This window comes from Camelus bactrianus, chromosome 35 (genome assembly GCF_048773025.1).
Source record: "Camelus bactrianus isolate YW-2024 breed Bactrian camel chromosome 35, ASM4877302v1, whole genome shotgun sequence".
NCBI lineage: Eukaryota > Metazoa > Chordata > Mammalia > Artiodactyla > Camelidae > Camelus > Camelus bactrianus.
The window spans coordinates 9,590,910-9,614,083 of NC_133573.1; the positions used below are offsets into that span (position 1 = coordinate 9,590,910).

Sequence of the window (23,174 nt, forward strand, 5' to 3'; positions counted from 1 at the left end):
AGTGTGAGTGACCAAGGACAAGAGTGTCTTAAGGGCCAGGATTCCAGGCCCAGGGTGCTAATTCAGGGCCAGTGACCCAGGCAAGTGTGTGAACAGGGCCAGTGACCCACGCCCAGAGTGTGCCTTCAAGGCCAGTGAACCGGGCCAATGTTGTGACTCTAGAGCAGTGACCCAGGTGAAGGTTGTGCCTTCAGGAACAGTGACTCAGGCCCGTGTCTGTCTTCAGTGCCTGTGACCCAGGACCAGGGTGTGATTTGTGGGCTGCTGACCCAGGTCAAACATGTGCCTGCTGCGAGTGACCCAGGCTATGGGTGTGCCTTCTATGCCAGTGACCCAGCCCAAGGGTGGCCATTAACAGAGACCAAGGCCCAGAGTGTAACTTCAGCGCCAGGGGTGCAGGGTATACATTCTGCGCGAGTGTCACAGGCAAAGCGTGTGCTTTAGCGCCACTGACCCAGGCCCAGGGTGTACCTTCAACGCCACTGACCCGAACCCAGCGTGCCTTTTTCACCAGTAACCCAGGCCCAGTGTGTGCCTATGCACCAGAGACTTAGGTCCATGGTGTGTCTTCAGGGCCAGTGCCAAGAAGATGCTGTGAATTCAGGGCCAGTGCCCCAAGACCAGGGTGTGGCTTCAGGAACAGTGACCCAACCTGATGTCTGTCTGCAGTGCCAGTGACCCAGAACGAGGGTGTGCTTTCAGCGCCATTGAACCAAGCCCAGGTTATGCTCTCAGGGCCAGTGACCCAGACCGAGAGTGTGTCTTCAGGGAGAGGAACCCAGACCCAGGGTGCTAATTCAGTACCAGTGACCCAGGCAAGTGTGCCTTCAGGGCCAGTGACCCACGCCCAGAGTGTGCCTTCAGGGCCAGTGACCCAGGCCAAGAGTGTGCCTTCAGAGCATGTGACCAAGGCCCAAGGTGCGCCCTCTGCATCAGTGACCTAGGCCCAGGGTGTGTACAGGGCCAGTGACCCAGACCAAGTGTGTGTCTTCAAGGCCAGTGACCTTGGTCCAGGGTGTGCCTTCAGGGCCAATGACCCAAGGCCAATGGTGTGTATCAGAGCCAGTGAACCTGAACACGTGTGTCTTCAGGACCAGTGACCAAGGCCAAAAGTGTGTCTTCAGGGCCACTGACACGCCCAGAGGGTTCCTTCAGGTCCAATCATCCAGGGCCAGGGTGTGGCTTAAAACCAGTGACACAGGTCCAGGGTGTGCATTCAGTGCTAAAGACCCAGGGCAATGGTGTCTTCAGGGTCAGTGACCCAAGCCAAGTGTGTTAATTTTGCGCCAGTGACACAGGCCCAGGTTGTGCCTTCATGGCTATTGATCCAGGCCCAGGGTGTGCCTTCAGCCCCAGTGACACAAGCCCAAGGTGTGTTTTTAACGAAAATGACGAATTCCAGGATGTGCTTTCATGTCTAGTGACCCAGGCTCAGGGTGTGCCTTCAGGGCCACTGACCCAGGCTCAGGGTGTGCCTTCACTGCCGGTGATCTAGGTCCTGGTTGTGTCTTCAGGGCCAGTGTCCCAGGCTGAGAGTGTGTCTTCAGGAAGAGGGAACTAGGCCCAGGGTGTGCCTTAGGGCCAGTGACCCCGGTCAATGGTGTGACCTCAGGGTCAGTGACCCAGGGAAATGGTGTGCCTTCAGCGACAGTGATCCAGGTCCAGGGTGTGGCTTCAGGGCAAGTAACAGAGCCCAAGTGGCTGTCTTCAGAGTTAGTGACAGAGGCCCAGGGATTCCATCAGCGAAAGCGACCAGTCGCAGGGTGCGACTTCAGGGCCAGTGACCCAATCCAAGTGTGTGCATTCAGCACCAGTGACCCAGGCCCAGGGTTTGCCTTCAACAGCACGGACCCGACCCAGCATATGCCTTCTCCTCCAGTGACAGAGGCCCATGGAGTGCCTTCCCCACCAATGACCCAGGCCCAGGGTGTGTCTTCAGGGCCAGTCACCCAGGCCAACTCTGTATCTTCAGGACCAGTGAATTAAGTGAAAAATATGGTAACTTCGTTTATTTTCAGAATTCTTCTTTACTGTCTGGAACAACATGGAACTCGAAGATCAAAGCCTATGTGTTGCCAATGGTAAGAAAGGACTCTGTGCTGAAGTCCTCCTGACTTCTATTCACTAATGTCCCAGCAATGCCTCTGCTGTGAAAACAATTAAACGAAACGTGTGCTCCGCATGTTCTGATACTGTTATGGCTATTTAAGGATCAGTTATTTGCAGAGCCGTTCTTTATGACACTATGTAAAGTCACCTCCATACATTTACATGTCCAGGTAGAGGAACTGAATTCAGAAAAGAACTTACTTTAGTTTCCTTTTTTAATATTAAAACTGAAAGTCATTGAAGAGATCAAAGTCTTTACTATTTATATAATACTTACTAAACCTAGTGAGACTTACAAATCATACTACTAACTCTAGCTGAACTATAAAAGATTATGTATAAACTCAAAGCACTTATTCCATGTAGCACTGTTATTAATATCAAGTTTCACTGATACTGGTGTTAAAGGGACACTGAAAAGAACAGGAGGAAAAAACTTGTAAATACTGGCTGAGTTTTAGTAGCCTGGTGTCTTTGTTGTTGTTTTGTTTTATATTTTTGGCCCTGAGATTGGTGAATTTTCATTCCTGTTTTTATCTAATCATGTGCCTCTTTTTATGTGAAGCTGTATTTATTTTTACCAGCTTCTAATATTTCTAAATAGTATTATTAAATATTGTTTCCTTATCTGTTTGAAAACCCAAATGAAATAAAACTAAATAATGCTCTTATGTATTCAGATTTTTCCCAGTATCCAGAATTACTGCAACATTTCAAACCATGCTTATCACTACTGCATTAGTGAAAACAGTGCCAAGAGATATTTAAAGTTCTACAGTTAAGGATTTAATCTCTTGGTTCAAGAAATGAAAGAGGAATTACAACCAATACCACAGAAATGCAAAAAACTCTAAGAAAATGCTGTGAACTAGAAGCATAAAGCACACCAAAACTGAATCAAGAAGAAATACATAACCTGAATAGACGGATCACCAGAAGTGAAACAGAATCTGTAATTTAAAAAACTCCCTGCAAACCAAAGTCCAGGACCAGATGGCTTCCACTGGGGAATTCTATCAAACATACAAAAGAAGAGCTCAAACCAACCCTTCACAAACTCTTCCAAAAGACTAAAGGGGGGGGATACAGCTCAGTGGTAGAGCTCATGCCTCGCATGCACGAGGTCCTGGGTTCAATCTCCAGTACCGCCATTACGTAAATAACCTAGTTACCTTCCCCCACTAGAAAGAAAAGACTAAAGAAGGGGAACGCTCTCAAACTCATTCTGTGAAGCCACCATCACCCTGACACCAAAACCAAAGACGCTACTAAAAAAGAAAATTACAGGCCAGTATCACTGATGAACATAGATGCAAAAGTCCTCAACGAAGTATTAGCATACAGAATCCAACAGCACATAAAAAAAGATCATACACCGTCATCAAGTCAGATTCACACAAGGATGGTTCAACACACACAAGTCAATCTAAGTGATACCACAGCAATGAGGGAATGGACAAAAATCACAGTCATCTCAACAGATGCAAAAAAAAAAAAAGGCATTTGATAAAATGCAACATCCATTCATGATAAACAAAACAATAAACAAAACAAAAAACTCTTTTACCAAAGTGGGTATAGAGGGAACATAGCTCAACATAATAAAAGCTATTTAGGACAAACCCACAGCCAGCATAGTACTCAACAAAATGACCATACTACCCACCCAAGACAACTACAGATTTCATGCAATCCCTATCAAATTACCCAGGACGTTTTTCTCAGAACTAGAACAAATCCTGAAATTTATATGGAATCACAAAACAGCGAGAAGTACCGAAGTAGTACTGAGGAAAGGGAACGAAGCAGGAGACATACTACAGAGCTACGGTAACCTATACCACGTGGTACTGGCACAAAAAACAGAGGTACAATCAATGGAACAGAACAGAGAGCTCAGAAGTAAACTCACATACCTATGGTCAAGTAATCTTCCACAAAGGAGGCAAGTGCATACGATGGAGTAAAGACAGTCTCTTCGGCAAGTGGTGCTGGGAAAGAGCTGGGCAGCCGCGTGTAAATCAATGAAGTTGGACACTCAAACTACACACAATAACAAACTCAAAATGGATTAAAGACAAACATAGAACAAGGTACCATAGTTCTCCAGTAAAAGAACATAGGCAGAACACTCTCTGACATAAAGCAATGTTTTCTTAGGTCAGTCTCCCAAAGCAATAGAAATAAAAGGAAAAATAAATGGGACCAAATCAAATTCACAGCCTTTTTTGCACAGCAAAGGAAACCAGAAGCAAAAAAATAAAAAGACAACCTAAGGAATGGGAGAAAATGTTTGCAAATGGTATGAATGACAAGGGCTTAATTTCTAGAATATACAAACAGCTCATACAGCTTAATAACAAACAAACAAACAACCCAATCCAAAATAGGCAGAAGAACTAAACAAGCATTTCTCCAATGAAGACATACAAATAGCCAATGGGCACATTTTTAAAAAATGCTTAATATCACTAATTATCAGAAATGAAAATCAAAACTACAATGAGGTATCATCCCACACCAGTCAGAATGGCCATCATTAAAAAGTCCACAAATGATAAATGCTGATGAGGCTGTGAAAAAAAGGGAACCCTCCTACACTGCTGGTGGGAACGTAGTTTGGTGCAGCCACTGTGGAAAACAGTATGGAGATTCCTCAAAAGACTGAAAATAGACTTACCCTATGACCCAGCAACCCCACTCCTGGGCATATATCCAGAGAAAACTCTAACTTGAAAAGATATGTGCACCCCCAATGTTCACAGCAGCAGTATTTACAACAGCCAAGACATGGAAGCAACCTACACGTCCATCAATAGATGACTGGAAAAAGAAATGGTATATATACAATGGAATACCACACAGCCATTAAAAAACGCCATTTGCTGCAACATGGATGGACCTGGAAACTGTCATTCTAAGTGAAGCCAGAAAGAGGGAAAAAAAAAAACCACATATGACTCATGCAGAATCTAGAAAAAATGACACAAATGAACTTCTTTACAAAACAGAAACAGACTCACAGACATAGAAAACAAACTTAGTTACCATACTGAGGGACAGAGGGTGGGAAGGGATAAATTGGGAGTTTGAGATTTGCAGATACTAATTGCTACATATAAAATAGACAGCACATTTCTTCTGTAGAGCACAGGGAGCTAGATTCAATGTCTTGTAAGCAGCCTATGGTGAAAAAGAACATGCAGAGGAACGTATGTATGTACATATATGACTGAAACCTTGTGCTGTACAGCAGAAACTGACACAACATTGTAACCTGACTATACTTCAAAAAAAAAAAACTTCAATAAAAAATAAATAAAAATCAATTTTAAGAAAAGGAAATAGAGAAGCAGAGATGATCCCTATATAACTAGCATTTTGTCACAAGGGGAACAACCTAGAAGAGGGGAGAATCTTTAGCAAGGAAAAGGGGAGCCTGGCCTGTTTCAGTCGCCCCGACAGGGCGGCACTGGAGATGTGGGCAGCAGGACTGACCTCGGGGGGCAGAGTGCACCCACGAGAACCGCGGGAAGCCCGAGCGCCATCACTGCCCGCGCTGCCGGGAAGGCAGCAGGGGTCACTTGCAGAGACCTAGCCACCTGCTCAGCAAATACCGGTGAGCAGCCCGCCCTGGACGCCGCTGTGGGGATGCGCTGAGAAGGCCACACAGGCACTGTCGAATCCGGGGGGAGACAGGAGCACCAGCTATGCGGGACGCACGCCAGGCTGCGGGCCTGGGAGCCAAGCGGGGGCAGCACGGCTTCACACGGCGGCTGGGGGGCCGGTTCGCCACCCAACGTCAGCACGTGGCACAGGGATAACCGAGGTCAGTAATGAACATTAATACAGGGTCACCAGTAGCTAAAGTCCGCGTGTCACTGCCTGCACGTTGAACTGGAGGCAGCTCTGTCTTCTACAAACTACGACAATCATGAATTAAATAACGGATTTAAACATTGGGAGCCGCTGTTTCTGCTAACAAAGCAGTCCATAACTACCTCTTGCTGAACATGCAGGTCTGTCTTAGAATCAGTCCTGAGACCATAAGCCCAGAGTAAGTGGAAGATAAATCAAGTAAAATTAAGTATCACTAATAACCTTTTACATGAAGTCTGTACCCTCGAAAAACTCATATAAGATCTTAATATAGTTACAGTCCCGTTAAGCCTTAGAGCGCAGAAGGAAATGAATAGAAGGATGGTCATCACCAGGGGACGTAACTGACATGTCTCATGCTTCACCCTTGTGTTTCGTATCCAGAAGGTTCCACGTTAGACAACGTATCACCCTCACAGTGGTGGAGGCTTAATGGGCTATTTAATCCTGATCTGATCCAGCCTGAAAACTTGCTCCCGTGGTCACTAGGAAACCGCTCCCACCTCCAAGTGCTCAGGTGCGCCCTGGGATGGAAGGGCTGCCTCAGGAGCCCGTGTTGTCCCCATGGCTCCAGGAACCCTGGGGGTGCTCAGGGTCTGAATTCCTGTGAGCACATCAGGTCACAGATCACTGGTCCTCAAGGACATGGGCAACAAAACCAGAGGCAGGTGACTGCACAAGCCCTAGTGACAACAGAGGGGAAGAGCACTTCAATGTTGGCCACATGGATTTTTTCAGTGGTATGATGAACTATTCTTGTGGCCCAAGGTCTTATTCTGGGCAAGTTTATCAAAGAAATTGATAAAATTATACTCTGCAAAAGAAAAAGAAAACTTTGTTAAATGTCAGGGAATCCCTGCAAAATATACCACTAATTGGCATTTGACATTGACCCAGTACTACATGCATGATACCTGACATTCTGCAAATTTTCTTAAGAGTTTGAAGAAAAAAAAATGTACAATTATCTTTCAAGATACCTTAATTTGGGGAAAGCATTTCATGGGAGGTCAAAATGTACTGTTGCTGGGAAAATAAAAATATTTTAGTGACATAGTTATAAATGGTTTCAATCAAAACTATTCATCAAATTGCCAGTTTTAAACCTAAAATTATTCAAATGTCAGTGCTCCTACAGTCAGCATGAGAAATTTGTGTACAATTCCTCCAACTTCCAAATTAAAATATAAATTCAAAAACTTCACCATTATTTCAGCCTGTTTTTAACATGTCAGGGAAAAATAAGACTTTGTTCCTATATTAGTTATAAAAAAATCTCATTACAAAAGCAAACTTCTGGGGTAGAAATATGTAATTCAGTTCACCGGGTTATGCCTGGGGCACCAGGCGGCGGTGGGGCCGGACAGTGAAGCAGGGAAACAAGTCATGAGCAAGAGCATTCTCCCGTGGACCGTCCCTTACAAACGGATAAAGATGAGGATACTCAGCTGAAAGACGATTTAGTCTCAGCTAGGAAATACACTTAAGCAGATATAAGTAAAAAGGATATCAGATACCAATCTCTAACAATGGGAGGGGCACTGCAAATGTGAGAGGCTGGCAGAGCTGGAACCTTCCCACAGCCCTCCCCCAAATCTCCGATGCGCGGTACGTGTTCCAGGACGGAATATATCTCTTTCAATAAGCTTTATGCAAGTATTTTTTATGGATATATATACTTTCTACATAAATGAAGCCAAATGAAAATTAAAATTTCATTATCAGAACAGTAACGATTCCCCATCTGTATTTTAAGTAAAATGACACAATTTGCAGCTTCTAGTTAACAGCTTTAAGAAAATGTTCGTAAAGAGTTAATTCTGCTTAATGCAGGGAAGAAACCCATCTCCTAGGGCAGGGAAGAGGATTTACCCAAAATTATTTACACAGCCCTAGACAGTCTCTCCCCCGCCCCTCCTCCTCTTGTTTTTCCCTCTCTCACCCCTCTCCTTTTCTTTTAGCTTTTAGGGTGAAATCCTCACTGACCAGACATTTTTTTAGTCAATCTCTTTAAACTATAAAAATTTCATGCACATTGACTGAATAAAGGTATATCCATATAGAGCCAAAACACCCAATGTGAGTATTTCAGGCATTTTTATTTAATAAATAACTTCAGTAAACAGCATTGTAAAAAGTGAACTGTTAAAATTAAAAGGCACTTAAAAGAATGTGACTAGTATGAAACCCAGGGGGAACTCCGTGAGCAGTGAATGCACGTGGTCTAGCGTTAACGCGCTAACTCCAAGCACTGCGTGAGCGACGGCTACTGCCTGCGCCACGGGACGAGTTCACGTGCTCGTTAAAAGGCAAATGTACAGCTAAACAGCAACAAAAAAGTACTGATAAACAGGGTCCTACCCACAACTGCAAACAAACGCATGATTAGAAGAGGTGATAAAAAGCACCAGGCTTTAAACAAAATAAAATGAGTAAGATAAAATAAATTCACCCAAAGGTCCCCAATTCAGCAAATGCTGTGTAAATTAAGGCCTTTATGTAAATAATGCTAAATCAAGGACTTTTTTGCAGAAAATTTCCCAATACTTTTATCCAAGGCTTGAATTTAAAAAGAGAAGGCATAAAAGTTACCCAGAGCAAGTAACTCTTAAAATGGCACACAGGTTTTAAAGCTATATTTTCCCTTCCTAACTCTGACTTTTCCCCATGGCCTTTGCAGACCTAAGACTTCAAAATTATTTTACATCAGTAACTCTCAACATCCTCATCTCTCAGATATGTCACCAGTCATGTCTAACAGGCAAATAGCAGGAGAGAAAATTTAAAACAGTTCTTACCAGCTGGCAGGACATTAACTCTGGATTCTGTATAACTGAAAACGGACATACCCGCAAAGCTAAAAATCAGGTTTAATGCGTGCTTAACAAACTCTCATCAGACTCATCCCTTCAACCGCCGCCCCTCCGATCCCATCAGAAATCTCACTGAATCCAACAGAAGCTGGATCCCAGTCAGGAGAAGAGGTCAGAGAGGCACGACGAGACCTCAGCTCACAAGGATGCCCATTCCTGTCTCAAGTCTCTGTCAGTCCCTGGTATTGATTATAACATTATTTTCAAAATAATAAAAAAAATCTTCAAACTATACATATTGTACATTTTCAGAATGTGCACCTGAGGGCGGCCCGGCGCGCTCCAAGCCCTCGCCGTGACCGCAGGGGCTGCGCTGCACCCAGTGCTGTGGCTCGCGAGACGGGGCTCACTTCCCCTCGTACTTGGGATTGACCACAGTTGTCACGGCGCTCTTATAAATAGGATTTTCACCCTAAAAAAAGGGAGAAAAAAGATCAGCCACTCTACTAAAGTCATGCAGTGTTATTTACAAACAACACTGAAAGCTACAATCATTTTCAGAAGTTGCTTCCATTTTATCTGCCCAGATATCACACTGTTTTTAAAAAGGCATTAATTAAATTTAACACAAAAATTAAAAATGAAAGCTGTGCTCTCAAGTCTGAGATGCCCCTGTCACCAGGCATCATTTCTGAATCCCTTCCTCCACTGGCAGGTATGCAGTGACGGCTTCTCCCTTTTAAACTGGTTTTGAACGTATTACAAGGAAGAATTAACTCTCCTCCCATCAGCTGCCTGCCTCTCAATCCTTCACTGTGCACAGAGCAGCCTGACAGTTCCCAGGATGCCTGACTTCACCTCTGCGAGGGGGGTGATGACACTGCTGGGAGCTGGCTGAGGCTGTCGGTGCCACTCAGGGTAGTGCCTCCTCCTCCCAGCCATCACGCTGCCTAATTTGCTTCAATAAAAATAATTATTCTTCATGAAATAACTGTTATTTTTTGATATCGTATTGATGAAATGTTTTATTTTTACTGCAATACTATGTTTTACTAAAGAGTACTGAACTCAAGCCCAGTAAATGACTTCAAGCCATAAACACAAGCTCTTTCAAGATCCAAAATATACCAACAAGAAAATAACATACATCCCACACTCTTACTATGTTCTTAAGAAACCCCTTACGCTGAGTGATACACTTCAGTGTCTGCTACAGCACTCCTATCCCCCTGTACTAGGAAGTCAGGTGAGAGATACAGCCAAATAATCCTACAGCAGAGGAAGTAACAGTACAAATCCAACAGAAACATAGAACATTAAGTTTTTAGGAAAAAAATTTAGATTTTGAAATGCTGTTTAGCTTTGTATCTTATTATAGAACTATTTGAAGTGATTTTTTAAAATATTTATAAGAAAGCACCTCAACAATAATTTTTGCTTTTACACATTATCTACACTTCACTTGAGATTCTGTTCGGATCTGGTTTTAATTGCCACAATGTCTGCCTCCCAGGAGGGTACGGTCTGGTGGATGACAAAGATGAAAATAAATTAAAGCACTTTGACACAGTACAAAGTAGAATTATGTACATAAAATGGGAACAGTATAAGAACAAAAGGATTGACTTTGAGAAGATTAGGGATATTTTCAAAGTGAAAGTGACCACAGATAAAACACTGAAAGGTAAATAGAAACATACAAAATCCAAGTTCACCTGCAGTGTTGGGGAAAGAATGGCACATTTCAGTAGAAACAGAGTTCGGATATTTCTGAGGGTGCATGTGGGTGTTTTGAGGGGCAGGGAAGGGAGGAGCCAAGAAAGCAGACAGTCTCAGACTGACCGTCTAATGTGCCACGCTGAGGAGACAATTCTCCTGCAGGCAGGCAGATCGCTGTGGCCAAGCACAGTACGTGGGGTGGGTCCCGAGAGACACCGCGTAACCACCCTGACTTCAGCTCAGCAGTTGGTCTGGACACCAAGTGACAGTTGACAACGTGCCTTAGCCCCACCCCGCAAAACACCAAGTGACCGGTCCTTTCTGAAACACACAGGCACTCAAAATCCCTCAGAGATCAGCATTTTGTGATACGGATGATAACAGTCATACAGGGTATCAGAGTCTGAGCTCCGATCCCCACCGGAGCTAATACATGACCGTGAAGACACTTCGTACTGGAGGCAGGGATCTCGAGCAAAAACACTCCTGACAAGTCAGTCACATTACTTCCATCTTCCTATCTGTGTAAGAGGCTAGGACTGCCTGTTCTTTCAAATATGCTGGGGAAATAAATTACCATTTACTTTTCTTTAAAATAATGCATTACATAAGCCTAATTTTAATACTTAAGATTATTTTAAGGGAGGTAACAACTACCACCAAAAAATCCAGAAAACAAAAAAGAAAAGAAAAAACCACCAAAGTTACAGATAAATCCAAGACAGGATTTAAATGGCAGAACTTACCTTGGGAGAAAAGTCTGCCTTTTCGTATATACAACATTTGTATTTATTATTTCAAAGTCCATCCAAACAGAAGTTGAACATGCAAGGTTAGAGGTAAGATTAAACTGTGTCGGGCATCATCGTAACGGGGGTAAGCTACAACGCAGGTTAGTTACCATGGCTCAGAGTGCAGCCCTCCCGACCCTGACCAAAAGCAAGGCCTACTTAAATCAAGAGGACAGGGCATGCTGGGCAGTAAAGTCCTGGGCGCTCGGCAAAGCGCCGCCCTGAGCTCCTTGTGGAAGGGCCGACAGTGGTGGCTGCCGCCCCATCTCTGGAACGAACTGGAAAAACCCTGCACAACTGTGGGAGATTCACCTTATTCACATTCAAATCTGCTTAACAGCAGTGAGGGGCGACTTTTCAATCCACTTTAACAATTATAAACTTGATAATTTGATTTTTTTTAATGTACCTACATGAGAAATCTGATGTGCTGAAATAATTACAGTGTCTGCCTATTACCTGACATGTTAATGGAATAATTAATTAATTGGTAAGCCTTGGTCCCATATTGGACCAAGTGCTTTATAAGCCATGATTTATTTTAATTTCTTAATGCTTATTCATTAATTTCTATTGTTTATTTCTACTTTATTTTTCTTGAGAAAACATCTCAGAATAACCTGTAGCCACTCATTTGCTTGGATTTCACTAATAAATACTTATCAAACTTTTGCTTCATGAATTATTCAAAATGCTTATTTTGGCTGAAGAAGGAATATTTTAGCCAAAAATTGAGTTAACAATAAAAACATTAAGTCTCACTATTAATTTATCAATAATTTCCTTCGAAGTACAATTTAACATATAGCAAAGATGAAAATTTCACCTTTCAACAGGAGAGAAATTTTTCTCATATAAGAAGTAACCATATGAAATTGTGAATGTCTGACTGTTTTTGACCTACCAAAAAAAAGAAGGAAAAAAATCCTAGCAAATCTGATTCCTTCTGAAAATGATTTTCTGGAAAAGTATAAAGTGAGAAAGAAAAGAATTTATCAAGTCTCATACTAACAAGAAAATATACCAGACTGCCCATGTATGAATCTGTAATTTTCTGCCATCAAATTTAACTTTGCCATTTCAACAGTCTTAAAATCTGCTTAGAAGTAAAATAAAAGTCTGACAAGCAATGGTTTCTAATGTTATCAGTACTTCCTGTATCTCTTAGAAACATTAAACCTTGCATATTTGGAGAACTTATTTGTTACACGCGTCCAGCAGAGTGAATAAGCAAACCTGAAGAGTTGGTGTCTAGGTGACATAGGGGGCTTCCCGTTTCTCCAACACTCCTGCATAGGGCAAACATTTAACACTGTCACTGTTAAGTTACCAGAAATGTCAAAAGCTTGTACCTTTCTGTAAGGAGTGATCTACCTCCTCCTAACCAGGCAACAGCGCCCCCTGCAGACGTGACCGCTGCCAGTACGAGGCAGTGGTTAAGAACCCGGACCCCGGAGCCCAGCAGCTGGGTGGAATCTCAGCTCTTCCACTAACTAGTCATGTGACCGTGATCAAGTCACCAAACCCTCCTGCGCCTCAGTTTTCTCATATGTGAAATATGAATGAAAGTACCTGGGAAGGGCAGCAGAGTCCCAGCTCACCAGTCAGGAGAACTGGTTCTAATCACAACCTTTGGATCAGAGAGTTTCAGGGGCTTACATAATTATATTAAAATATGCAGAAAGCATTTCATGAAAATTCAGTTATAAGGAGGAATCCTGTCCACTAATGATAAAAGAGAAAATGAAAAACCTGTCATCCAGGTAAAACAGACACCAGAATCACTGACCCTAGCTCAGAGAAGAGGTAAACCAAGCTTTATTCCAACCATGACATTTTCAACTAAGTTTTTATTTAAAAGTGTAATGGGATTTTCTCTTTAAACTCCTTGTTATCTTTCCAAAAAAGTTCAATGTTAGCTTTGAATATTAGAATTATTATTCAATAACTAACAAGAAAAATATAAATATATATATTAGTAAAAGGTTCTGGTTTTTAATGGAATTTCAAGATACTATCAAGAACTAAAGATTTTCAAAATATTTCTAGACACACTAACAATGATGTTATAGTTATAAATTATACAGATGTTATGCCAGATGACATTTATTCTTCTATTTGGCCCTTAATTTCACTATTTCACCCTAAAACTTACATAACTTATTATACGAGGACAGCACCATCACCTGAAGCATCAGACTCTGGGAGGAATGTGAGACTGCAACCCACTGGCTCAAAACCACCCCCCATCCTCTGCAGTCTGATTACCGCCCCCTCTCCCCCGTCCGAGAGCCCCGGGCCCCGGCAGTGGAGGACCAGGGCCCTTCTAACCAGTGGAAGAGCTGGGACCCAACCCGTGGAGTCTGACCACAAGGCACACTGTCTTTTCACTACAACACGGCTGCTGCTTCCACACCATGAAGCGTAATTTAAAGCCCTTCTAAACACTAAATTCACACACAAAAACAAAAGCCATAATAGAGCCATATAAATAAAGCCAGACTTAAAAGCAAGAAAAGCAAGAGTGATGAAGGACACACAGTGCAGCAGAGAAGGACCCATCTCACATGCAGAGACAAGACGGAGGAGAATACCGACGGCCACTTAGAGACCAGCTTTACGTCCATAGTTTGGATTCTTGAAATTATTAATAGGACTCTTGTAAATCGGATTTTCTTGCTAAAGTAAAAGAAATAGTTTCTAATGATTTCATCAGAAAAAAACTGACAACACATATCGTGTTTAAACACTATAAAAGAAAATTTTTACTATTTTAACACTTCTGAAACTCGTTAATTTTTTTCAAAAACCCAAGCAAATTGTAGTAAAATGCAAATGACTTAAGATTCATTTTCAATTTGAAATACTGAAGAGTGCCACTGCTTTCACGTAGCAAGAGATGGGCACCCGGGGACCATAACTCAAACCCGAGTGCTGGCACGAACTGTCAGCCATGCACATTTTCAAATGATTCTATAAAACAAAGTTTACTGACTTTACATTTGCAGAGAGTAAAATATACCCTGCTTAAGTGCAGAGTGCCATGAATTCTCACGTGCATGAACACACCCACAACGGAGATCGTCCCAAGACGCCTGCTGCCCTTCCCCCAGGTCCAGACCCTGGAAACCATTATCTCATTTCTGCCCTGAGAGGTCTGCCTTTTCCATACTGTCATATAAATGGAGTCAGTCTGCAGCCTTTTGAGTCTGGCTGCTTCCACCTCAGGTTCTTTGTTGAAAACAAAAGACAGAAGGCAGCATTCCACTGCACAGCCTATTATACAGACACTACTCAGGGTTCCACTCTTCATGAGAAGAGGCAGGAGAGCGGATTTAAGATCAAAGTAATTAATGAAATAAAAACACTGACCACAGTAACCAGAGGAAATATTCTTACAATTGTTTTGTCTTATTTAATAGAATGTATTTAAGATGTTTTTTCTGTTTTTTGCTAAGTGTAAGTTTTCTGAATAATGCACTTTGGGGGAATACAAGATTTAAAGAGGACTGTAATAAACACGTCTTAGAAGTGTTACACTCACTCTGTGGATCACCTTCCTTTTTAGAGGTTTTCCAACTTACCGTGTCCCATTTGGCATTCATTTTTTCCTTTTCAAATTTGGCAAATTCTCTTCGGTCATGAATGATCATTAAAAGCTTCCAAATCAGCAGCAACGCAAGGCCAATGAGGACAATGCCAGCCACCACCCCGGCCACAATGGGAATGATGTCTGGGCCGGTGGGGCACTCTGCAACGGAAGAGGCACAGGGTGAGCACATGCAGGACCAGGACGGGCAGGGCACGGCAGAGCCGCAGAGCGCCGGACTGGCTGCAGTCTGCACGGTAAAGGGAATGCAAACAATTCACACTTCCGTACATTATTTAGAAATCGATTTCTACATATTGGAAACTGAAATCTAGAAAGTAGTACCTTCCACAACAGCACTAAAAATCATGAAATACCTAGGCATAAATCACAAACACTGAGGAAAGAACAAAGCTGGACAACCCCGCTACCAGCGACACCAAGGAGGCTGGCACAGCGCCGCCAGAGGCGGACGCATAGACTAACGGGCGGAGCAGGGGGAGAGGGCGGCCCGCGCACAAGGGCGCCGGGTTTGCACCAAAGGCGGGGAAAGCTCAGTCTTCTCAAGAAGCGGGGCTGGGCTGTAAGCAGAGCAGCGCGCCTCCCACCTTGTTCTGAGACGGGCTCGACGTGGTCTACAGACCCAAGTGGGGAACTGGAAACTATAAAACTTCCAGAAGAAAACACAAGAGGAAAACCCTTAAGAACTTGAATAAGGCAGAGTTCTCATATAATAGTAATAAAAGGAAGACTTGGTAAATTGTAGTCCATCAAAATTCAAGTGTCTGGGGAAAGAGGCCACAGCTCAGGGGCAGAGCAAGTGCTTAACAAGCATGCGGCCCTGGGGCTTGGATAAGCAAGGAGACCTAGTTACCTCCTCCCTACCAGAAAAAAAAAAAAATTAAACTTCTGGTGTTCAGAAGACACTTAAGAAAATGAAAAGACAAGGAAGCACAGATGGGGAGAATCTGTAAAACACGTGTCTGAAAATGCAAAACAGAGACTTTAAAAACCAGTCTGGCTGTGTCTCTTCTGATGTTGAACATATGCTTATCATATGGCCCCCAAATCCATTCCTAATATTTATCCAAGAGAAATTAAACCTTATATTCCCATGAAAACCTGCACACAAATGTAGAAAATTCCAAAAAATATAAAGAGCACCTAAAAAAGCTAAGATAAAAATGTTTCAAAGTCAGGCTGTATGCTTTCCAAGCCTAGGTGAAGCTCAGGGATGAAGGCTGCTCGCGGGGCGCCTGCCGTGGGCTTGGCGCTCGGGGCGCGCATGACCCGAGCCTGCCAACACTCCCCGCGGGAACCTACAGCCTGCCTTCTCCTCCCCGTCCCTCCCACGTGGTTAATTAAATCCTACTTCATGCTCTGAGATCACGGATGTCTCAGCCTGAGCCTGAAGCAGCACAGCTGTGCTGGGCCCCTGCCAGCAGCTGGAGCAGGAGGAAGACCCACAGCGAGCGCGAGCCCCCCCACCTGGAGTCTCCACCACGTGCACCGTGGCCTCGTTGTTCCCGTTCACCGAGTAGGTGAAATAGAACCAGCAGTCGTCCACGTCCTTCTCCTTGCAGTGGGACAGGGGGTCCACCTGGCCTGGCTGCGGCAGCCGGTCCCGGCTCTCCACCTTGGTGACGTTGAAGTGGGAGCACTCCTGGGCACACGTGTCCTTCTTCTCTCCCTTATCGAAGGCTCGGCACTGAACACACTCTCTGGGGAAACAGAGTCATACCTTTACATCATTATTTGAAACAAGTATTTCCTTCAAGATTATTTTGTGTGCTGGACTCAAAATTTGACAAAATTAAACCAGGAGCTATGAAAGATCTGAATAAATGAAGAGATGTATGCCACTTCCTGATGGGGAAACTGAACAAAAAGATGCTAGTTTCCCAAGTGAAATTACAGATTTATTACAGTTCAAACAAAAATCCTCCAAAAGAAATAGGAAAGCAATAAACTAGTCCTACTGGGTATTATTTAGCATAAAACCAAAATAATTTAAACAATGTTCTGCTGGTACGATAGTAGTTCTTCAAAAGGCAAAACCTTCCACATTGCTTTGTTTAGGCCCAAGACAGTTAATTAAGCAACTGGTAATGCTAATTTAATGAAGGTTACCACACGATTCAATCACACAGCAAATTCAGACTGAAATTATGCGCCCCCCAACCCCAGGACACACCTCAACACCGCACACAAACGCGCGCTACCCAGAAGGAAGCCCGAAGACTGAAGGTGGCTTCAGGGAGGCAGACGTCCCCTAGGGCATGACCCCTCTGGACCACGCGACAGCGGGAGGCAGCCTCGGGTGTCGGGACACTCACTTGTGCTCAGCGCAGACCCCGAGGCAGGTCTGGCACATCTCGCAGGTGGGCCCCTGGAACTTGGGGTCCGTGCACCTGCAGGCGCCGCACTCACACACGCCCCGGCCATTGCAGATCTGCCCGTTGACGGCCAGGCAGGAGGACGTGTCCAAGGAGCAGTCACACGCGCTTCCCGTGTAGTTGGGGTTGCACTCGCACACGCGACACTTGCAGACACCGTTTCCTGCAATTAAAGATGGTAAGACCGTCAGATCACAGCACTGACTGGAAAGGAGAAATAAGCAATAATATGGAAGAACGAGCGTCCAAGGGATGGAGCCACCCTCCAGGCTGCCCTTTCTCTGTTCAGGAAGCAAATGCTGCACCCTTCCTAGTGTGCGACAGGGCCCATTCTGTCAGCACCTGCAGCCCTTCCTCCCCACCGCAGCCCTCCCCCCAGGCAGACAGGCTCCCCCCACCCCCGCAGCCCGGCCCCTACCTCCGCAAATGAGGCCGTTGGAGCGGTCGCAGTTGAAGTTGTCGCACTCACAGAACTTGCCAGAGTAGACCTCGTTGGTGTTGTCCCTCTTGCGGCACACGCACTGGCCGCACACGCACTCGCCGTTGTTGCTGCAGATCTCGGAGCTGTTCTCCTTGCGGCAGTGCGCGTCCATGTCCTCGCTGTTCACCTCGTCCGTGCTGCACTCGCACTGCCTCCCCACGCGGCCCTCGTTGCACCTGGATGGGCCGAGATGGTGGCCACGTGAGTGGAGGCCACTCCGAGCACGAGACGCTGGGGACAGGGAGCCAGACAGCCAGCGCCACCTCTCATGACTTGGTGACACGGGCAGTCTCGGGCCCCAAGGCGCCCACGCAAGGGCCGAAGGAACCCCCTTCTCAGGAAGGCGCCCAAGGTGAAAACACAGCCTGGCAACCCATAGGTGACAAAACTTCCAGAAACACAGCATAAACTTCTTTTTAGAGCGCATGATACGCTATTTATCACGTTTGCTATTACAGGTGAAGCAACAGGTCAACTGTTCACCCAAAGTACAATAAACACACCCCAAAAGGTGCACAGAAATGGGAGAAAAACATACCGAGCATATCATCTGAGAATACACAGCTTAAAAATAAGCTACGGGTCCAGACTTTCCAGACACACTGTATATTTTTAGGACACTGAGTGTTTACAGACACTAAATACACTAGTCCTGTACCTGGTAAATTTACAAAAGGCAGGCATGCAAAACATTCTCAAGATAATCCTCTAAATAATGTTTTACTAAAACGGGTCTACACAACCCAGGTTTTGTACAACAGGGAAAAACAAAACGTTACATTTTAATTGTTCCGTTTCTACATAACAGACCTCTTAGCAACTGATGGCAAAACGCAGCCAATTTATTTTTATCATGTTTAAAACTTCTTCAAAGACTAGTCACTTGGGGCTGACGTTGAGATCAAAATATTCTTCCCTCCTATTCTCCTAAGGAGAAAGCTGTATTCAGAGTATATTCTACTTTAATGTTTAATTAAAAAGTAACCCGTGTGAAAATTTAAAATAATTTGATCAGTTTTGTTAGTAGCAGATTTTATGTTCTAAAATACTGTCTTCATTTTACAAAATGTATTTATCTTTAAAAAACTATTCCAACAATGAAGATGGACATTTAGTACAAGGTCAACATCTCTCACTGCTTCCTAACTCCACTTCCCAGATAAAATCACTCTGGTAAGTCTAATATGTTTCTAAAACATGTTTCTGTGAACATATTTTGAATAAGCTCATTTAGCTCTAGAGAATTCAGACTGATACCATGTGAGAGAAAAACCCCAGAGCAACCTTAACCATGTGTTAAATACCCACTCTGCGCGGCTGTGAGAGTCTTTCAGAGTGAAAGTCATCAAATAGCACACAGGAGGTCCTCAGGCGGCCCTGCGGGGGCGACAGTCACCTCTGTGCTGCGGCCAGTGCCTGCCCCCGTGGCCCCGACCGCCACGTGGCCCCGACCGCCACGTGGCCCCAGCTCACCTGCAGGCCCCGCACTCGAACGTCCCGTTGCCATCATGGCACCTGGGGCTGCTGGGGATGCCTTCGCTCTGGCACTCACATTCGCAGATGAATTCAAGAATAATCTCCACTTCCTCAGTGAAGCCCAGAGGCTTAATCTTAATCGTTTCAGAATCCTTATTTGGACATTTATTTGAAGTTATGCTGATTTCAAATTGAACCTTGAAAGAAAAAAAGATTAACAACTAAGCAATTTAAATCTACTAAAAATTTTTCAAAAAGCTACTCAAATTATAGTTCTTTAACTAATTCTCAAACTACAAACTAGATTGTTTACAAACAAGCACTTTTTTCTATTCTTCAGCAAACGTCTACACCGCGTACCTCATCGCCAATGGAAATGTTGGAGCACTTTCTCCCGTTTTCCCCCGTTCCATTCACCCCATTCTTGCAGTAAGACTTGTAATTTATTGTTACGCCTTCTGGCAACTTGCTGTTTTCCAAAATGACTTCTGAGGAGAGGGACTAAAAGACAGACCAGTTATACTGAGGAAATGCAAACAAATGCTACTATAAAGTAAGCTGAGTGCATAAAACCAGTGGGTAAAATAAACTATTACGAAAACAGTATCATTTAAATAAAATACTTGAAGCCAAATCCTTAGTGACTACAAAACAGAACACAGAGAAATAGGCGCTAATGAGTAAAGACCCATTCTTCAGAATAGCGTCCATGACAGAAGAGTATTCCCATTTAACTACTGAATTAAAACGTCAGTGAGGACCCAGGTCTAGTTACAAGGAGCCCTGAGAGCTCAGAACTGTCCCTTCTTCACAGGCCGCGCTCTCCACTGGCCCCATCGCTCCCAGGGCACTAGGCCCAGGGTCCATGGCCCACCCCCTACAGCCTGGGGACACGCGCTCAGGGGCCATCAGAGCCCTGGGCCTTACCCTCAACCAAAAAAAAAAAAAAAAACCAAAAAACCCAAGCAGGAGGATTCTTGAGAACTTCAGTCGGCTAAGGACATGGAGAAGGCTGCGCGTCAGGAAAGCACTGGGTCTTCTGTGAGGAAGGGGCACAACTGCACGGAAGATGGACCAGCCAGACTCTAGAAAACCTTTGTAAAAACTTCTCTCCGAGTAGGTTCTTTCCAAAATACTTCAGGAACCCCTTGCACGAGGTTAAAAAAAAAAATACCTAAAACTCAACCTGCAGAAGGGTCGGGGCAGAGCACATGCAACACCAGGGGTCACCGTTACGTCCCAGCCCCCGACAAGGACAGCGGCCACCGCCCAGCCTAATGGGCGTCACTAAAGCACCGTGACTTATACCCTAGATGGAGAAAACAAGTCCTCTTTGGTTTCAATTCCCCACGTGGGGGGCAAAAACCTTACAGATCTCTTAAAACATCTTAAAACACATTTACATTCACATATATTTTACAGTATGTGCACGTATGACCACATGTGCACCTCCCGAGAACAGAAACCATGTCCTTGGAACACAGACAAGAGAAGAATCAGCAGAAAAGCTTTTCTGGCACAGTCCACCTGGACAGACGGCTCTTTGCCGGACACTGTGGGGAGGGAACGAGCCTGAGGTGAACCTACAGATCTAAACGTGAGCTGTGTCACACTTGCTTTCCCACAGGGAGACCCACTGCTTAACGACATCCAGACAGATATTCAGAAATTTTCCCCACGTGCCTTTGTTCTACTTCTGTGTTGTTTAGGCTACGAAATTAGTTACACTTTTGTAAGAGAATATGAGTTTTTCTTCCAGGTATACAAAATCTTAAGTTTCACGTTGTCCTCAGGGCTTCCTAAATTGTGCATCAGGAAGTTTTACTTTTTTTGAGCAAAGTATTCTCAACAGGGTATTGCCCCAAACAGATCCTATTTAAAGTGCACTCACATTGTACGCATCAATGATCAACTGAATCACGTTGCTGGAATTTGCAGATAATGTTCCTACTGCTGACTTGGGGATCAAATTTTTCAGTTCCTGCAAGTAAAAGATAAAACATATAATACAAAAGTACTCTGCATTCAGCCAGTTGGTGTCTACTGTGTACCTACTACATATTTGTAAATAACAGTTCCCTACACATTTCCTAAGTATCTCAAGGAGTCAGACCTAAGAACATCTGGCTTTATAATGTAACTAAAACTTAATATAAACCACTTCTGTAAAACCCCTTCTGTCTAGCTGGTGATGCTCCCACACTTCAGATTCATCACTTAGCCTCTAACGACTGAACAAAAAGGGTCCAGCGCTGTGTTCTCTTTGATCACACATGTACACATTTACCTTGTAAACAGGCTGAAATTCTTCAGTAACTGCAAAAATCGTCTGAATGTTATTTTCGCTTAGTTTCTGGACAAGGTGAGCAATAGAAGGATAATCCTAAGAAAGTAAGTAATAAAATTTAGTATGAATGACATCCACCCTCTTCCAGTTTTTCAATACTTTCTGAAAATAAAAATGACCTGCAGATGTGACCGGCTTGCTTTTGCAAGGCAGCTTGAGAACAGAAATCACTGCTACAGGGGCTGGTGTGTAGTGGGTTTCTAGTCCTCTTCTATCTTTAAGTGTGTGTAGAAATTCCCATGATAAAAAGGTTTTAAAGAGTAAGATTATCTATGTATATTAATGTTAGAACAATGAAATTAAAGAATTGCCAGTAATTAAAGGCTGCAAATCCATCACATAAGACCAAGACTCAGCAAGCCTTAAATGCTCCCAGAACTTGAATCACCTGCCAATCTTTGCTTTCACTAGAGGCAGGGCGCCTCTGCCTGTGACTCACATATAAGTGAGGAGCGTAAGACTACACACACGATTCATCGAGCGTGCCGCCCACGGAGCCCGCAAGGAGACCGTGCTGCAGGCTGAGATGCAGAGTCCAGAGCCACAGCTCCCATCGCTCCTGCCCTCATCTACACGGAAGGAAGCAAGCGCAAAGCCACAGCCTTGAAACAGCAACACCAGCTTTCCTGACATCAGACCAGGGCCCAACTTACCAAAATAACAAAACCCCAAGCCCTGAAAAACCCACAGGCTGGTCACCCATGGTGCTCTTGGTATCAGACACCTAGAGTCAGCCCAGAGCCCGTCCACGTGGTGGGAGCTCAGCACTTACATAATAATGGCTCATTGTGTACACATCATTTTCCAGGTGACACTGTCCATCATTCGGTAAAACAATGCCACCAAGCTTCCCATCTCCAGCAAAGTGAAACCCGGCATCCGTGGAAAACACCAGCAGCCGCGTCACATTCCTCCAGCCAATCAGTGACTAGAAAAGAAAAGGATTTCAACCGTAAAACCCCGCCTGCAATAACTGAGCAGAACCCTCTGGTCTCTGCGTGGTCTCCCACCACCCAGGAACCCAGCCCTGTGTCTCCTTACTGTGCCAAATGCTCGCCTGCTCGCGGTGGCGGCCGCCCTCCACCCCCAGAAGCTCCACCTTGCCTGGTCGGCCCTCTCCATCGGCTCTTCTCCAAAAACTGTATCTTTTAAAGTCAACATCTCTCTTCCCACTGGACGGTGCGCTCCCTGCCGTGTGGGTCAGAGCCCCAGTGGGCAGCACAGGGCTCGGCACACGGTAGGTGCTTAATGACTAAGTGAAAGCATCTCAGCTACACCTTAACTGACTGCCGCGGTCTCTCTCCGCCACCCCACCTCAGCCCCCACAGCACAGACCTCCTTTATAGGCCTCCAGCTTTCGTCTTCCATTTTTCATTATAGAAAAACCTGCTAATGCCACCCATTCTTACCCATCAGTACTTTTATTTGGTCGTTTTTTTATTCTTCACCTTACTCAGCAAAAAACTTAAGTTAGCAGTAAAGTCCTCTTCCATGGTGGCTTTATAATCAATCACATCTGCCTAAATTTACTAGCCACATCTGTGTCTGTCCTCATCAGGCTGCAAACGTCGTGA

At 44.4% G+C, this 23,174-nt stretch overlaps 1 protein-coding gene across 3 annotated transcripts in view; it reads right to left on the minus strand.

Annotated features, from left to right (window-relative positions):
• Positions 1 to 8,068: 8,068 nt before the first annotated feature.
• ITGB1 (integrin subunit beta 1) overlaps positions 8,069 to 23,174 on the minus strand; it is a 38,992-nt gene continuing 23,886 nt past the window's right edge. The window contains exons 7-17 of one of the 3 annotated variants that reach the window (XM_074358220.1): positions 22,373 to 22,528; positions 21,541 to 21,636; positions 21,145 to 21,234; positions 19,614 to 19,754; positions 19,251 to 19,450; positions 17,715 to 17,953; positions 17,237 to 17,459; positions 16,389 to 16,621; positions 14,896 to 15,062; positions 13,906 to 13,990; positions 8,069 to 9,273 (exon numbers count right to left, since the gene is read on the minus strand). In XM_074358220.1, the coding sequence (XP_074214321.1) occupies positions 13,916 to 13,990; positions 14,896 to 15,062; positions 16,389 to 16,621; positions 17,237 to 17,459; positions 17,715 to 17,953; positions 19,251 to 19,450; positions 19,614 to 19,754; positions 21,145 to 21,234; positions 21,541 to 21,636; positions 22,373 to 22,528 (1,620 nt within the window). In that variant the 3' untranslated portion in view covers positions 8,069 to 9,273; positions 13,906 to 13,915. Of the gene's footprint in view, positions 9,274 to 13,878; positions 13,991 to 14,895; positions 15,063 to 16,388; positions 16,622 to 17,236; positions 17,460 to 17,714; positions 17,954 to 19,250; positions 19,451 to 19,613; positions 19,755 to 21,144; positions 21,235 to 21,540; positions 21,637 to 22,372; positions 22,529 to 23,174 lie in introns of all 3 variants that reach the window. The other 2 variants (XM_074358219.1, XM_074358221.1) reach the window with 2 other exon arrangements.